General features: G+C 38.0%; 1 protein-coding gene across 1 annotated transcript in view; it reads left to right on the forward strand.

Moving 5' to 3' along the window:
• Positions 1-7,466, forward strand: part of OPRM1 (opioid receptor mu 1) — an 89,925-nt gene extending 82,459 nt beyond the window's left edge. Inside the window, exon 4 of the mRNA XM_035296997.3 lies at positions 3,692-7,466. Coding sequence (XP_035152888.2) covers positions 3,692-3,730 — 39 coding nt within the window. The 3' untranslated portion in view covers positions 3,731-7,466. The remainder of the gene's footprint in view (positions 1-3,691) is intronic.
• The last annotated feature ends 10,931 nt before the right edge of the window (positions 7,467-18,397 follow it).

Raw genomic sequence — 18,397 nt, forward strand, 5'->3', positions numbered from 1 at the left:
TCCTCTGAGCATCTCCAGGGTGTAAGGTGTTCTTTCCCCAATGAAGTGGGTAGTGGTGCCAGCGAGGCAGTGAGTCCATAATGCCAAGGGACTACCTCCAGGTGGAGACTGTTTCCCTTTCCAGAAGCCTGGAGTTGAAAAGGGCCCCCTAGGTGGTCTGCTGCCACATCCTGCTCCACTGACCCAAGTGCTACCTGCAGCTTAGGTCCCCAGCCATATATGGCAGACTTTTAGATCAGGGTGTACATAGGACTCAACAGGAGGCAGGCATAGATAAGGCATGTCTTGTCTCTAAAACCTAAATAGTCCAATTGAGTGCCAGGCTTCCTTCCTCTTAGGAGAGCCATAGAGCAAAGAATGTTTTCTTTACTGTCTAGGATCAACTTTTGAGTCTTTGTACACATCACCTTGAAAATTTCGACTTGGGTGGCCGGTCCTGTATCTTATCAGAATTAAGAGTCTTTCTAGGCCTTCATGTAATTTAGCATCTGCTAATATTATTGAAGCCTATCAATAGAGTATCATCAATATAGTAAGCCTAATTTCTCTGCAGAGAGAGAGAGAGAGACAGAGAGAGAAAGACAGAGAGAGAGAGAGGCTTGTCCTGTGTTTTGATCCACCTGCTGGCAATAAATAGCAGGGAAATTCAAGTCGTACTGCAACAGCCCAGGAAACACGTTTTGGAGGGTGAGCCAGAGAAGGGGTCTTCATATTTGGGTGCAAAAGGGATTGAGAACAATACATGACCGAAGTCCAAAATGGCACACCAGGTGCTATCACAGGGAGTTGATTCATTTACAGTCACAATGTCTGTAACAGCCAGGACTATAACACCAAGTAAATTCAGTTGGCAGCAATCTACCATAGCCTCCAGATTCCCATTAGCTTTTTTCCACTGGCCACACAAGGCTGTTACATTGAGATATTACATTTTTCATGAGTCCTATTGTATTTAAGCCCTTTATCAAGGCTGTGGTTTCCTTTTCTCCTTCTGGAATTCTAAATTGTTTAAAAAGAAAAAAACTTAGAAGAGAATCAAAGCCAATCTGTGATCAATTGCACATTCAACCCTCTATACCTCTCTACAAATTGCTCTTCCAATCAAGAAAATCTCTCCTAGACATCATGAGCATTTACAGAACAAGAATGTAAATTGTCAATACCAATTACACATTCAGCCCTGGGAGCAGCCAAAGTGGCCAAAGAGCAAGAGCTCTAAATAGCCTTGCCCAGTGGCTACAGTTACTTCCTTTCCCTTTTTTTTTTTTTTTTTTTTTTTGTTTCAAATCTGGTTAATTAAATGTGTGCTCCTTATAAGAGAAGGACCTCAAGAGAACCTGGTACTTAGTCATTTGAGCATAAATATCAAAAACAGACACAGGTGGTGCAGTGGTTCATGCTTGTAATCCCAGCGCTTTGGGAGGCCAAGGCAGGAGGATCACTTGAGGTCAAGAGCTTGAGACCAGATTGGTCAACGTGGGAAACCCTGTCTCTACTGAAAATACAAAACTTAGATGGGCATGGTGGCACATGCCTATAATTCCAGCTACTCAGGAGGCTGAAGCATTAAGAATTGCTTGAATCTGGGAGCTGGAGGGCCCAGTTAGCCAAGATTGCACCGCTGCACTCCAGCTTGAGTGACAGAATGAGGCTTTGCCTCAAAAAAACAGAAAAGAAAATCTTCTTGGACTGGCCATAATGTAATCACTAAAACAGAAATTCAGAGTAGCAAACCTTATTATGGGACATGATTCTATCTCAATGATGCAATTTGCACAGTGGTTTAAAGCATAGGTATAGGTTCCCACCTGAGACAGCCTTGGTGTGCATGCTCTAAGGCATAACCTTTCTTACTCCTTAGTTGCACCAATGCAGTGGCCAAGTGTGGAACAGCCCTTCCGTTAGCTGATCAAAGCATCCCTGGACTTCTTTCCTTTCCCTTTCCCCATGGATCTGTGTCTTGGTACTCTGTCTGGGAATATGTTGCCCTTCAGATGTATACAATCGTAACTTAAAACCTGACACAGCTGTGCTTCCCCACCTAAGAGCCCAGAGTGTTCTCTCAGTCCCCTAGCCCATTGGAGAGCAAACAGAAAACCATGGCAGCTTGTTAGATTTTATCCCTCACCTCTCAGCCTCCATCTGTTGACTCAACTCTTGTTCATCAGCAGGTAGGACAGAGGTGGACCACTCGCTGCCCACCTTCTGCACCATTTGGGCCAGAATATTTGCTACCAGACCCAGGGAGTTCACAAATGTCCCTGAACCCAGCTTATGAGTTCTTGCCTTGTTATTCTTCCAAAAAGTTCTTGTCTGTCTTGGCACCCTGCACTTTGTGCCATTTTGGGAAGACTCTCAACCTCTTAGAAGATAGGTGGCAAGAAATAACAGAATTCCAAAGGAGATGAGTAAGCAAGCAAGTAAATTGCTTTGCCACAACTCTATAGGTGCCAAAAGTAGACAAAAGACTCAGGCAATTGACTACTCACAGCACAGCAAATAGCAGAAGCTTTAGCATAATAGTGCCAGTTTCCCTACTCCCAAATCCCACAAGGCAATATGATTGGACCAGATGGCAGTACACACACAGTGGGTTGTATCACAGCTGAGGAACCCAGAGCTGAAGTCTCAGCACCCAGGGGAGCAAACAAGCCTCCCCTAGGAGCAAGCAGCCACATCGTGGCCAGTGCTGTAGTTGTCTGTGCCTAGCTTAATTGCCTGTGTGACCAGCTGCAGAAATGATCAGAGTCAGAGGACAGGACTTTCAATTTGTCAGGGTCAGCAAGGATGTGCAGGGACACTCCTGGCCCGTGATGGACTTCCTGTTCCTAAAGGGAGAATGATCTTATCCATTCTTTATTCTTAGAAAACATGTACTGAAATATTTAAGAGTAAAGCATCAAATGGTTTAAAAAGGGGTGTGTGTGTATCTGTGTGTGTGTGTGTTTTTTATTTTATTACAAAAATAAAATTTTTTTAAATGACCTTTTATCCCTTTACACTTACTATACAAACAGCTCCTTTCTTTCTCCTCAGTAATATTATAATGAGTGATAGCAACAATTATTTGTTAATTACAAATCTTGTTCTAATTCCACAGTCCTCTTTCCTTACCTGAAAATAGCAGACCACATTTCCACGTCTCTGGGCAAATGTTGTTATTGTTCAACCTATATGCCAGGTTTACAGAGGGGGTCGGGTGGGGTGTACTTCAAATCAGTTACAGGAAAAAAAGTCATTAATTTTGAGAATTGGGAAAAAATTAAAATCTCTTTATCTGGAAATAAGCTTAGAAGTACTGAAAAAAGCATTGCTTTTCTTTTCAAATTTTGGTCAAGTCATAAATGATTTTAGGCTAAAGAAAGAGAAAGGGTGAAAAACAGGGAGAAAGAGTTTGGATTAAAATGTATTTTCTAAGGAAATTATCAACAATATCTCTATGATGACTAGTATACAGTTCTTCTCAGCAGTGTACACAAATTCAAGAGTATATCCATAATGAGCCAGAAGGCTATTCATAATGTCTGAAGAGATTGATTAATGTATTGACATTTAAGAAAAACTCAGGATTGCAAATGAAAGTATACATAAAGGTCTTCAATGCAGTTCTTATGGGCAGAAGATGCTCAACAATTGTGTGCTGCAACCACATCTGAAATGTTCACTGTCTTTGCTCCTTCTCTCCTTTCAGCTAGAAAATCTGGAAGCAGAAACCGCTCCATTGCCCTAACAGGGTCTCATGCCATTCCGACCTTCACCAAGCTTAGAAGCCACCGTGTACGTGGAAGCAGATAGCTTCAAGAATGCATAGGAGGCTCTGATTCTCTAGGAACATGTGTGCTTTTAGGTCATCCAACCTCTCTCCTCTCTGGCCACTCCGCTCTGCACATTAGAGGGACAGCCAAAGTAAGTGGAGCATTTGGAAGGAAAGGAATATCCCACACTGACAAGTCCGGTTTGTGCAAGACACCCAATGGAACCAAAACCCACCATGGTATGTGAATTGAAGTCATCATAAAAGATGACCCCTCTGTCTGTATCATATTGTTTTCAAGCAAATATTTATGACTTCATCAAAGAAAAACCACCTTTGTTAAGTTCACCATAGTAACACACAAAGTAAACGCTACCTCTGATCAAAGCACATTGTATGGAAGGTCCAAGTCCTTCTAGTGCTTTGCAAGGGAATGAATGCATTATGCTATTTTTGACCTTTAATGCTCACCTTAAACTTAGCATCTGGCTATGACATCATTTTCATCTCCATTTCTTGGTTTTGTATTGTTTAAAAAAATAGCATCTCTCTCTCATCTAGCTCCATAACTGCAAGGGAAGAGATTAGCATGAAAGGTAATCTGAAACACAGTAGTGTGTCAGGCTGTAGAAAAGTTGATTCTCATGCACTGCAAATACTTCCAAAGAGTCATCATGGGGGATTTTTCATTCTCAGGTCTTCAGTGGTTTGTTTCCTGGTTTTCAATGTGCAGTTTTCTGGCTCCTATTTAAGTGTTCACAAAAGGTAATAGTCAATGAGCTCATCACTTCACCCATGCAGGAAGTCAAACATTAAAATGTGCTCTTTACTTCTCACTGGTTTCTCCATACTGCATGCTCCCCACATATTATTTTCTTTTTTTAACTCAGTTTAGAATTCTTATGCCTTTTGAATCAGCGTGATAAAATGACAGATGTTTTTGTTGATTGCCAGAAGAGTTTAAAGTATTTTTTTTAAAAATAGATCCAATAAATGTAATCTCAAGACAGAAAGACTCAAATGACCATATAAAAAAGTGTGCCATCTACTTTTCAATCCTGTGTAGTTACTTGGATGTGAAATATTAGCAATGGCCCAAAAATATTTTCCTGAAGATTGTGTTTATATAACATCATCACCAATATTTTGGTCTTTTTGATCTCTGCTTAATGTCAACATTTCCTTTGTAAAGTGTCAGTCTTCTAAATAGTTTCTCTAAGACAATTCTCTTTGACTGGTTTTCTTTGTTGTAAAATACAGTAGAGATTTGGCAATCACCCATTTTACTCGATCTAGGTAGACAGCCAAGTCAGATGGCTTATGCCGAGAAGCTCTCCCCTTTGAACTTTTGTCAGCATTGATTAAGTGAATCCAATACCATGTAGTTATCTATGAAGACACAAGTAAAAACCAGGCTGCTGACTTCTGAGTATTTCTCAGTCTACAATCTGCCAGAAGACTCCATTGTAAAATTTGTATTTCTGCATCAATCTGACAAGGCGCAAATATGTGCCAGACATCCGAAAGCAATGTTTCTGGAAAACATCTGTCATGGATCAGAATAACTGAATTTACCCTCAGATCTATTGGCTCTAGTTATGTGGACTCAACCCATGTGTCCAGTAGATGAGAAAAACACAAAATAAGTGTTTTAGTGTTTCCTTCTGATGAAGTCTCGTGTTTGTTTGTAATAATTTCTATTCCTAAAATATTATGTTTCATAACAGACATATATTATGTTTAATTTTTTATATTTTCTGACCAAAGTAACTAAAACTAGGACCTTAGAAAGATTTGGAATGTTAAATAAATATATGAGTGTGTATGTATTTACATGTATACACTACTAGAGCTTCCATAAGTAAAATGGATAATTCAAACAGAGCACAATGAAATGTTTGTATGTAAATAACTGAGGAGGAAAATTCATGCTTTTCATGGGCTGTGATGGTTTCTCTTAAGGAATGACATACTGTTGTTTTTGCTCATCAGGCTGTTTTTCAACAATCATTGTTTCTGTCTAACACCAGCTCCTAGTATGAATTACCTGGCACGTTGTTGAGAGCAACTTCGCCTTCAAGTAGGCCCTGATCTATCTTTTCCCACAAATGTCATGTGTTTGAACAAGTTTCTTCCATGTCATTTTTGAGATTCTACACAAAATACACAATATAGGGGGTTATTTTTAAAGGACATTCTAAAGTAAACAATAAATAAGTGCATTGTCAACATTTTTCATTCAAAACCATTTTTTTAAGGTAAATTTGTTAGAACCTCCTGGCAATTCCAAAGTAAGTAGCAACATAACAACCCTGACTCAACTAGATGGGCTAAAGTTTCTGATAAAATCTGAAGATAAAGAAAATGGACTATTCTGCTTTTTTCTTCCTTCTAATTTCTCCCTTGCCTAAGGATGAGATTTCTTCCTGGGTTGGTATCCCAGAAATGCAGACTGTAGATATGGGGCAGAAGTTTTGCTTCTTCACCTGATCACTTGCTATGGAAATTCTAGCTTATTGTGTCCCAAGTAGTTAGTGATCTTTTCTCCTTCAGTCTCTACTGTTACTATGCTCCTGCATCCCTCTTTCCTTGCTAATCATTAGAAAGGAAAGAAACTCAGCTGGAGCAATGCTGAATCCCTAGTACTCTGCTATTAATGGTCCCATGGGAAAAGGATATCTGTCCTCAGAAGGGGATTTGATCACACTTTTGTTTTAAGCCTCTAGCTGTGACATTCCAGACCTACCTTAACAATTTAATGATGTTGAATAATAGAGTATAGTGAAGAAGCTAAAATTTGAGCTTCAGGGTCATGCAGACCCACGTCTGAACACACTTCGAAATTTTTTGGCTTTGTGGTTTTGAACAACATATTTAAGCTCTCCTAGCTTCAGTCTTCCCTTGAAACCATGGATAATAGCAACCTTACTGAATTGTGCTAAAGATTAAGTGACATGATATATCCAAAAAGCTTGGACTACTAGGCAGCAAATGCTTTCCATTTGCAATGAAAATTACAAATGAAAACTATCAATACCAAAACAACAACAAGGGAAACTTGGGGAAGTCACTGGGAACAACCTCTGCTCACCTTTGGCACAAAACCCTGAGAGAAACCTCCTTGAGAAGGCAGGAAGCCCCTCGAGGGGAGCCTTCTGTAATAGACAACCCCAACAGGGCTGTCAGAAGGGGGACTCCTAATCTGGCCATTTGAAACACTTCTCAACATTGAAATAGATAGTTGCAGTTTTAAAATAAACTATTCTAAGATACAATTATGAGGAGGTAAGAGAACATTTATTTTCTTCAATAATATGACTGTTGATAAAACTGATATCCATTCACTTGCAAATTTTATCATTGAAAAGTCACACTTAGCTCATTTAGTATTACCAGAAAATGCTAACAAATTCTGTTTCCAGCATTATCACAGCATGTCCTTTACATCTCAGGATCCAGACAAAAGTTGAAATTCAGAAACATAGATATGAAATGCAACGAAGATACAAAGAAAATACCTCTGAAAAGATTCTCACCATATTTATCGCAAAGCCCCCAAAGCATTCAAAGTCTTTACTTAAGTCCATTTATATGTTTAAAAGCTAAAAACGAGGTATTTTTGGTAATGCTTCAATTAAATGTTTCATCTAAATATGTGGAAATAAGATGCATGCTACATCTCTCATATAATAAAGATAATCAGTTTTATACAGATATAGTCTCCATCTACTGATAATTACCAAGATAAGATGGCACTAGAAATTTCTCCAGCTTATGCCATGAATACTGTAGAAGCTGATGCTATCTGTTAGGATATTACAAATTCTAGAGGGTTCTAGCCAAAGCAACCTAAGAATAGGACATGGTAGCTTAAGTTTCTCAGCTTCTCAACTAGCCACATCCAAGTTGTGGTCGACAATTCTTGAGGTCAATCAGACCAAAAAGCTGTTGCTGGAAGAAATATTATCTTCTTCATAGAAATATCCACCAACAGAAAATTAGTTTCTTAAGAAATCCTTACTGCCATTTTAGAAACATCAAGATTATTGCCTAGATTCTCAACATAATTCTTTACTCACGGGTCTATCGCTTGGGCTCAGGAGAAGAGCGAACATGAAACTTTGTAAATGTCTGGGACTGCTGTATTTCCCCCAGTTTGAGATGGTTCAGGATCTATAGTCATAGAAGAGGGCATGCAGATTCCATTTAAGACCACTGCCAGTAAGGTCTAAGGCAAAAGTCAATTAAAGAGTTCAACTCTGGGACATCCATTTAAGAGCCATTTAATCCATCTAATTACAAACAATTTCAACCCATAATCAATGTTCCCCACTGTCATCAAAAATGTAAAAAGTACAAGGAATTGTATACATTACAAACTGCTCCAGAAGCAAAACCAAATGTGGATACCATTGTGAGCTGCAGTGTGTGGCAAATGTTGAACCTTTTCTTATGTAATACCACCATGATATTTCTTAAAGCAGTAGGCAGATGAGTCCAGTTCAATTTAATGCAAACAATATTACTGTGTCCTAAGCACTTCTGTTACCTGGAAAGGGATCTGATCCCAATCCCAAAAGAGGGTTCTTGAACCTCATGCAAGAAAGAATTCAGGGGAGTCCATAAAGTGAAAGTGAAACAGGTCAGGGTCAATGGTCTTGTTGGCTAAGGTGTTATCCGAGGCTGTCTCACAACCAAGACAATTAAGGAGCATGGACACAAAGGGTGAAGTTGGAGTGAAAGTTTAATAAGCAAAAGAAGAAAGCTCTCTGCAGCAGAGAGGGGAGCTCAGCAGAGTTGCTGTTTTTACAGCTGAATCCAAAAGCTTTTATCAGAAACTCCTCTCATCTCTGTAGCTATTTGAGTAATTTCTCTTATCTGAAAGCTATCTCTACAACTGCCTCTATCTATCAGCTGTGGGATGTCTCCAGGAGAGCACAAAACATAGCTTCTCTTGTTTGTATAATTGTGGGTTTGTTTTAAGTAAGCTTCTTTCCTCCCTGTGCAAGTTCCCATGGAGCAGAAAAAAGGAGGAAACTTTTTCCTGGGAGCCCGCTAACTACAGAATGAACAAAAGGCTTCTATGCCGGGCCTCACTTTCTAACAGTGCAGCAGTTACAGTCTGAGTCTTCCCCAGGCTGATTCACTTTTGCCTGTTGCTGTGATTTTTCAGGCAGGCTGCTTCTCCAAGGACTAGCCTTAGCTATCTACCTAAGTGATGTTTCCTTTTCTTCTCCCTCTAAAGCAAGTTTATTAGGAAAGTAAAGGAACAAGGAATGGCTACTCCATAGGCAGTGTAGCCCCAAGGGCTGCTGGTTGGCTATTTTGTGGTTATTTCTTGATTATATGCTAATCAAGGGGTGGATTATTAATGAGTTTTCTGGGAAAAGAATGGGCAATTCCCAGAACTGAGGATTCTTCCCCTTTTAAGACCATATAAGGTAACTTCCTGACATTGCCATGGTATTTGTAAATGGTCATGGTACTGGTGGGAGTGTCTTTTAGCATGCTAATGCATTATAATTAGTGTATAATGAGCAGTGAGGACAACCAGAAGTCATTTTTTTGCCATCTTGGTTTTGGTGGGGTTTGGCCAGCTTCTTTACCACATCCTTTTATCAGTAAAGTCTTCGTGACCTGTACTTTGTGCCAACCTCCTATCCCTTCCTGTGACTTAGAATGCCTAACCTCCTGATACCTAACCCAGTAGGTCTCAGCCTTATTTTATCCAGCTCCTATTCAAGATGGAGTTTTTCTGGTTCAAACACCTCTGACACTTGAATCACAAATATAAGGACCATTGACACTGAGATTTTAGGGGAGGAAAAATAGATTGACAGTGAACTAAAAGTACTTTTGTAACAAGGTACTTTCCACACAATATTGAATAAATGCAGTGTATACGTTTTTAAAGGAATTTTAAGAGCTCAGAAATCATTAGAGTTAAATGTATCAATTTTTAAAGCAAGTTCTGACTCAAATATATGAAAAGATTATTCTAGACCCTAGGCAGCTACTCAGAGAAAGATCAATTTTCAAGGGGTTTTTCCCATAATGCATTTTAAACAAATTTAATAATATACTTTTTCAATTCACTTTGCATTTCTTCTTACCTTGTACTGAGAACTTCATTAAAATCTGCACTTGAAATTGCACTTAAACTTTACAAAATTACAGAAGAAGTTGTTTTCCACAGGTATGCAGTGGGATGTTAAAGCTCAAGACGTTAGTTCCTAGGAACATGCCACCCCATACCTACAGAAATAAGGTGCTATTTCCATATGATCTCCATGACACATTGGGTGAGCCCTTATTTTTTGTCTCAGTCTCAAAAGACGGAAGGCTTTGATCCATTTGCATCCAAAATTACCTCATATGCTTGAAACTAAAATAAAACTTTATTGCAATACATTAATATGCTCCTAGAACATAGTACTAGGTCTGAGCCAACGCAGAAGGTTCATTATTTATTTGGGAAGAGCAAGGTAAGAATCAAGTAGAAACAATAAAGGGAAGGAAAACAGATGAAAGCTTACTCATCTTATCCATTCTATCAATGAAATTATATGGCAACACACCTTGCTGCCAGTCAGAGGAAGTAGTTCTCCTCATTACATTTTACCCAAAGAAATTATCTCTAAAGGCACACAGACATTTTGTAGAGCAAGTAGCAATTCTACTGAAAGTTGTAAAGGTTCCATAGAATCTCTCAGACCAGATACAGAACCTACCAAAGGCCGCAGCTGAGCAAAAGCAGCTCTATTAGATAGTTTTACCCTCTGTGTTTCAGGAAAACTTCCATCCTGTGGGAGCAACACAAAACTGTACTAGTTTTTTGTTAGTGGAAAAAATGCCCAATATTAACCAGAGCGGCCCAAAATAGTTGGAAAGAATAGATATATTTATGTTTTTCAGATGATGTATCTTCATTTTCAATTTTGAAAGAACAGTAATATTAATTATATCCCATGCAGCGGGATAGTGACAATTTTGATGGTACTTGACTTTGCCTCTATCGTATATCTCAATGATCTATTGTCATCCAAAGCTATTTCATGAATCAAATATAGTTTTCTACCTGCCCTACAACTGTGTACATAAAACTCAAATCCCATAAGCAATAAACCTCTTTCATTACACAGGTTTAGATTTAGAGGTTTGCTGCTTAACTTCCAACTAATAGTATCACATTCTTAGCATAAGCATACTCATAAAGAAAAATAAGTATTTGTTTTAGGTTCTAAAGAAAGAGCACAGAGGCCCTTTGAGACAGTGGGGAAAATGCATCTTGATGTTGTCATATGCACCATAATGGGAATTTTTAGCAATAAAAACCTTCCAGAGAAAGGTGATTTCCAATATTACCTGCAACCTCCTTTGCAATTTGATTTTTGAAAGGACCCAAAAGTTGAAAACAGGCTATCATATCCCATTTGCTTTCAGTCTCTTAAATTTACATTGTTTTGCTTCAAATGCATAATGTCTTATTTAAATTTTCACTGCCCACTAAGACTAGAAATTTTTCAATGAATACACAGAGTTACAAAATACCAAGTGGAAATGAGAGAAGTGGTATAAACCAAGGAAAACGTAGGAGAAGAGAAAAAGAGGAAATAAAGAAGATAATCATTTTCCTAAGAGTAAAATTTAACATGCACTGAACATCATGCGAGAGCTTCATTAATTTAAGCATGGCAAAGCTGCTTTAATTAACAACTATCACTGAGAAGGGAGAGGAGATTACATTTATGTGACCTAAAGGTTGTAATTTCATTGTCCAAGCGGACAAAGACAAAGAAGTTCTGGGAAGGAGAACAGCAATTATTTTCCCCCACTTCAGGAAGGGCAGAAATGTCCCAACACTACACAATATTTGCAAAATTCAAATAGGCTTTCCTTCCCTGGTTCCCTCAGGAGCTGGGTTTCTGGGTTGCAGAAGTGATTTTCATATTCTGTACCTGGTTGTGGTGGCAATTTCACCACCCCACACTGCTGTGACACCAAAACAACCAAGCCTAGAATCAGCTGATGCCTCTTTTCATCTGCAAGGCAGATTTGGCTTCCACCATTGTTCACTGCTCGGCATTAGGAAGGCTCAGTGACAGGTGTACACCCTTCAGTGACCCCTCAAAGGCTCTCCAAGCAGAGGTAAACATGCATGTCCTGCTGGTGACACATTAGACTTCTTATTTTCCCCAAATAAAAAAGTGCCATGTGCCATGCTATATGCCCAAAGTTTCCTTCACACAACACAGCCTTGAGATGCAGTATTAAATTCTACACTTTTCCTACCATAGTGGTACTGGTGGCTTTTCTTTGCTGTGTTCTAAGATATCATCCTTTGAAATCAGTGGCTCTTATCATCTAAGGATTCCGCCAGAGACTTCCAAAAGAAGAGGTTTCATTTATAAAGTAAATTTGAATAAAGTGCCCAGTTAGGTGTTTTCAGAAACACATATTCCCTACGTGCCTACTCTTTAAAGGTTTGGGGGTTTGAGGGAGGTTTTTTTTGGGTTTTAGTTTGGGTTTTTGTTGCTGTTGTTTGTTTATTTGTTGTTGTGTTTAAGACTTTTTACTTGTCCCTGAAATGTTCGTCATCACACAAATACATGCTCCTTAGAATAAGAAATACCAGACTAGATGAGGAGGTCCACACCACCAATTGAGATGTATCTGTGCTCATGACTTGACATCGTGGTGGGTCAGCTACAACCCTCCTCACTCCCTGCTTTCACTAAATAACAACTCTTTTTTCTCGGTCATTTTGACTTAGAACCAGTTACAATTCAATCTCCAATATCCTGACTAGCACAAGACATCCATGGGTTGATTCTTGTTCTCCTGAATCTTTGCAGATGGCAAAACTGATTCCTACTGCCTGTTCCTGCCTCTGCAGGGGTCCATTCAGAAAACAGGAAAATAACAAGGGCTTCCTGTAATTCTCTTTGGCTGCGATACAATTTGTTCCCATCTGCCCCCAGGCTTACCCATTGCTCTGTCTCAGTGGGGAGCTGTTACTGATCACTGCTGTATTAACTCAAAACTCATTTGCTTTATGGAAATTCATGGCCCTTATTTCTCAACGGACCAGAGAAAACCAATAGGCCTACTCCCCAGCTGAGTACTTTCCATGCAAGCTACTGCATCTGTACAAATTAAGTTCAAATAACAGAGTGTATCCAAGATTTATAAATTCAGTATTCAGTATCCTGCTCTCAGGATCCCCTTGCTGCATGTAAATCAATCATATAACTTCTGCAGGGCCTGTGGGAAAATAACAATAAGAAAACCTGGTGTTTACCTGAAGAGTACCCAGTGATTTGTGTGTTTTCTTCATAAACTTCACCCATTTATCAGAAGAACAAAATGAGGATGGAGCCAATTCTGACTTCAAGATTCCTTTTCACTTTTATAATTAACTCCTTCCTTTGAACTAAATCTTATCATAACCAAATCCATAGACAAAATGGTTTAATACAACTTCTATTAATGGCTGAAGGTCCATTTATTTTAAGCAATGTTCACCACAACAAAACTCCAGGGAAGTCGAAGATATGGGACAGCCCATTGAGGATCCTTTTGCCAGGATGTAGGTTGGCCCATGGATGTGCACATGCCTATTAAAATACAGCATCTCTTTTAAGTCCTGTTTTTCTCATAATAAGTTTGAAATTCACAAGAGGAAATTGGGAGATCAATTCAATTACTGTTTTCTTATTGATCCTGAAGACAGTTGAAGCAGTCATGCTGGTTTTTCTTGAACTAGCTGATTTCTTACAGAGACAGCTGGAGACTGAGCGAATACACACATCATTGAGGAAAAAGGCTACCTTATACCTCATGTAGAGCTGAGAGTCTGATAAGTGAGAACTGCCAGGTAATAGCTATGCTAGTTGTGACATAAATTTAAAAAGTAGAATTGTTTCTTCTAGCTCTGTTTTTGCAGAGTTCACAGAGATCTTTGTAAAAAACAGAAAATTAATGTTAATTTGGACTATAAACATAAGTCAATTTGGCTCTGTCAAAAGAGAATAGGAGTTTAACCTATATCTGTGTCTTATTAATATTTTGAAGTATAGGAACTTCATGTCAACATCATATATGTTTGGAGACTTCCACATAATAATTTGAGTTTTAGTGCCCACTGTTACAGAAAATCATAATGGAAAAACTAATGTCAATAATAATTTCAGATGTGTATTTTAGTTCTCAAAAGAACATCTACATTCATTCGAAAAATCACTCTTTATCTATTCTTGAAACATATTTATTTAGTTCAAGGTCTGACGAGCTCCCAGACTATTGGGAATTGCTTTGCAGCCTTTCAAGCTTTCGATGATGCCTGTGATTTTTTTTAAATGGCTAGTTTGGTTGAAGTTTCTCTTATCAGTCAGATACTTTGCATTTTAAGTGTACTTTACCACCAACCCCCCAGTACATACACGTGTGCACAAACACACACAGAGCATAGTGAAATGGACCCATGGGAATTATATGGTAGTTGTTATAAAAATAAAATGGAATCAATGCTAAAATAAAATTGACCAAAGGCTTACCTCCTTATTTGAAAGTCCAGCCTCAATAATTTACTTGCACTCTTGTTATTTACATTTGTACTCTGAAATAAACTTAAAATGAAAATTAGAATTTGTTTTCAACTATACTTTTTCCATTTAAATCTTAATTTGAAATTTAAATTATTTTCTCTCTACCCAAACCATCAGTTTCATAGAAATGTTTGAATTTTCATAAATATTGAATCCATAAAATTTAATGCTACCATTCATAATTTAATACTCCAACCATAAAAATTTCTGTGTTAAGCATAGCTATATGAATATCGGCCTATAAATCCCCATTAATTTAATAGGAATTAAGTTAGAAATACTAGTATATATATTCCCATTATATACTAATTGTATATCCATATAATCGTATTAATGCCACTATATGAAAGTATATACGCCATTACATGGGAATATATCTACCAATATAAACAGAACATATAAAGGGAATATATATGCACCAATATAAATGGAAATTTATATTGGCCTATACATTTCCATTATTTTAATGGGAATTAAAGAAAAAATGCCCGTTTTCACTAAATCGTTCTTCCCCTGGTAATGGATTTCCTGAACTTCTTACATACTTCAATAACCAGTTCCGAAAATGTAAAACAATGAGCCATCTTCTTTTCATTTGGTTATGTTATATGAAAAAACGAAACCCTGCAAGTGCAGATGTATTTTTAAAAAACTGAAAAACTACTCTGTCAAATGTAGCAAATGGAAAAAGTAAGTCTAAACATTAGGTGCTCTGCCACTTGTCATTAAATTTTTTATAACATTAATGACACATTTTTGCTATCCAAATATAATTTCCACTAGAAAAGAAAAGATTCCTGAATGTTTTAAATGGCATCGGAAATTCAGGTAACTAATAACCCTTGGTTTTAAAAGATACCTACAATATTTCAGTGGGAAAAGAAAATCAAAATATTGTAAAGAATCTCTTTGAGTAAATGAGATCCTTTCATGGTTGATTAAATTCAGCCATTTTAAACAAACCCCTGCCCACAAACTACTTTTTCTCTCCAGCAATACAAATGGCGACTGAATTGCTCCTTCTTTATTCTACAGCTTTAGGTCAAACCTAACATAAGCAATCCACCCTTCCACCCATTGGTCTCCTTCTAGCTGCTTGTATTCCTGAGTCTGAAACAAGGGCAGAGTTAATTCATTTCCTTGACAGTGTTGGAAGTGAAATAAAATCTAGGCCCCTGACCCTCTGCACAGGGATTGAGGTTCTATGCCAGGGTGACATTTTAATTTACAGTAGTCCTGGTACCTAAACAGCACATAGAAATGTCAACTGATCATATGAAAATTAAAAAGTCTAGAATAGTCTCTGCTTTATGGGTTTTGCATCCAAGTAAGTAAAATCACAACCACCTTTCAAAACATAGTATAAAATCCACAAGTGTAAGGTGAGCACAACATGCTGTCTATCTGTGTTTTTAAGAACTTTCCCCACATCTGCTTTTCAAAAGCACTGCCTGGGAACCTGTATTTCACCTATACGGCACTGCCGGGAAAATGGAGACAAATACATATATTGTTTGTTGTGATAATGCACACAAATGAATGTTTAAAAAGCACAATGTTGTTTTCCTTTTGATGGTCTGGGAGTTTTTCTTCAATTTTGGGGGTTTTTTCCTTCATTAATGTGTAAGTTCCATCATAATGTCCATTTACTACTGAAAACTAAATATCTTCATTTACAGTATACATAAAGCTATTATTTCATATTTTATGCACATTTCCAGGTAGGACAGGATGATCAGATGTAGCTTTCAAAAGAACTACCTGCTAAATTATCATGGTCTCACATGTAGATCAAAATGTCAACTAGTGTATCAAACAGTGAGCAATTCACTAAATTATTTTTACATTACTCCTATTTGACTGTTTAAGATAGTTGTATGTACAACATATAAATTTTTGCATTGTATTATTCTTGATGTACCAGCATACATAAACATATTGGGCTGTATTGTGAGTTTCTTGCATGTAATATGTAATTATATGTGACAAATAAAATCTAAAAGTGATAAAAATTTAGGTTTTCCCTAGTCTCTCTCGTTCTCACGTAACTGACCTGTTTTAAAATAATATTTCCTAAGTAAATGTTGCAATGTAGGTAAATAGCCTACAAATTAGACTAACAGATAATTTGATACTAAATAAATACTTCAAAATAAAGAAAAGAAGTGAACTTTTTCTCTTCATGAATTATTTCTATCTTTAAAACCAAAATGTCTCTAAGCCCTGAGAACCATGGCTTATTAAGCTAGAATTATAACCAAACCATACAGAGAAAAAAATATATATCACTATAAATTCTATCATTGAAAATATAGGTAGCTAAATCCACTGAGAGTCTACTTTTTTTTTTAATTTGCTCTTGAGGTTTTCAGCAAGAAAATTCTTTGCAAGAAACAGTTTGATAAGGTGAAATTCAGAGCATACTCTGGGTTGTTAGGTATGGTTTTCTGAAGTGGAAACGTCTCAACATGAAAACACTTTCTGGTAGAAAAAAACCTATCTCAAAGGAAAGTTGCATAACTTTAGAGTGCCTATTGAAAAGAGTTACTTACAAGGGGCTTTTGAAAAGAAAAATCTATATCCCAATATGTAAAAAGTCCCTCTCTTTGGCTGAGCGCGGTGTCTCACGCCTGTAATCCCAACACTTTGGGGAGGCCGAGGTGGGCAGATCATGAGGTCAGGAGATCAAGACCATCTGGGCCAACATGGTGAAACTTCGTCTCTTCTAAAAACACACAAAAAATTAACTGGGCGTGGTGGCGCAGGCCTGTACTCCCAGCTAATCTGGAGGCTGAGGCAGGAGAATTGCTTGAACCCAGGAGGAGGAGATTGAAGTGAGCCAAGATCTCGCCACTGCACTACAGCCTGGACGACAGTGCGAAACTCCATCTCAAAAAAAAAAAAAAGTTCCTTTCTTCATAGCATTATCAGATGTAATTTCCTGACACATAGTTTTTATCTTGTCCTTCTTCTGCTCAAAGGCTTTGAATGGTGTCCTATTACCTAACAACTCAAGTCTGATCCCTTCCCATGACATTCAAGGGCCTTCATATTTTGTATGAATATGCCACAATTTTTTCACCCATTCTGCTATCAGTAGATAGACATTTGGGTCGCCTCCAGTCTCAGGTGGTCATGATGTTAGTGTGTAACACCTTCTGGTACACTTGAATGCATTTGTCTTAAGTATATATCCACAGATTGAATTCCTTAGCAAATAATACCAAATGTTTTTCTAAAGTGACTTTACCAGTTTACCCTCCTTCCAATAGTGTGTGAGAAATTTCCAGTGCTCCTCTTCCTGATCAATATATGACATTAGGCTGGGCACAATGGTTCATGCCTGTTCTCCCAAAACTTTGTGAGGCTGAGGTGGGAGAGTCACTGGAGACCAGGCTTTCGAGACCAGACTAGAAACATTGTGAGACTCTGCCCCTCATCGTCACCTCTACGAATAAAAAACAAAAAATTAGACTGGCATGGTAGAGTGCACCTATAGTCCCAGCTACTCAGGAAACTCAGGCAGGAAAATCAATTGAGCTCAGGAGTTCAAGTCTGCAGTGACAGGTGATCAATGCTGTCATACTCCCCACTGGGCAACAGGGTGACCTCTGTCTCAAAAAAGTCCATTATATCATTCTCATGCCTTTGCATCCTCATAGCTTAGCTCCCGCTTATAAGTGAGAACATAAGGTGTACCATTTTCCATTCCTGGCTTAAGTCACTTAGATCTGCCCATTTTGTTTTAGATACTGTGAGTTTACAGTGAGTCTTGATTATCTAGCAGCTTAAGTTCTCCAAGTTCTTCATTCTCAAGACTGACTTCGCTATTCTTGACTCTTTACATTTCCGTATAAATTTTAGAACTAGCTTGTTCATTTCTACAGAAAAGGCCAAAGGGATTTCGATGAAGATAAAGTGTTGTCTGCTGGAAATGGCCTATAGTTTGATTGACCAGGACATACGGTTTGAAAGCTGAGCAATGAAGAAGCTTTAAGTTTGGCTGAAGGCTTATTTTTTAAAACTTTGGCTGTCA

The sequence above is a fragment of the Callithrix jacchus genome, chromosome 4 (assembly GCF_049354715.1).
Source record: "Callithrix jacchus isolate 240 chromosome 4, calJac240_pri, whole genome shotgun sequence".
NCBI lineage: Eukaryota > Metazoa > Chordata > Mammalia > Primates > Cebidae > Callithrix > Callithrix jacchus.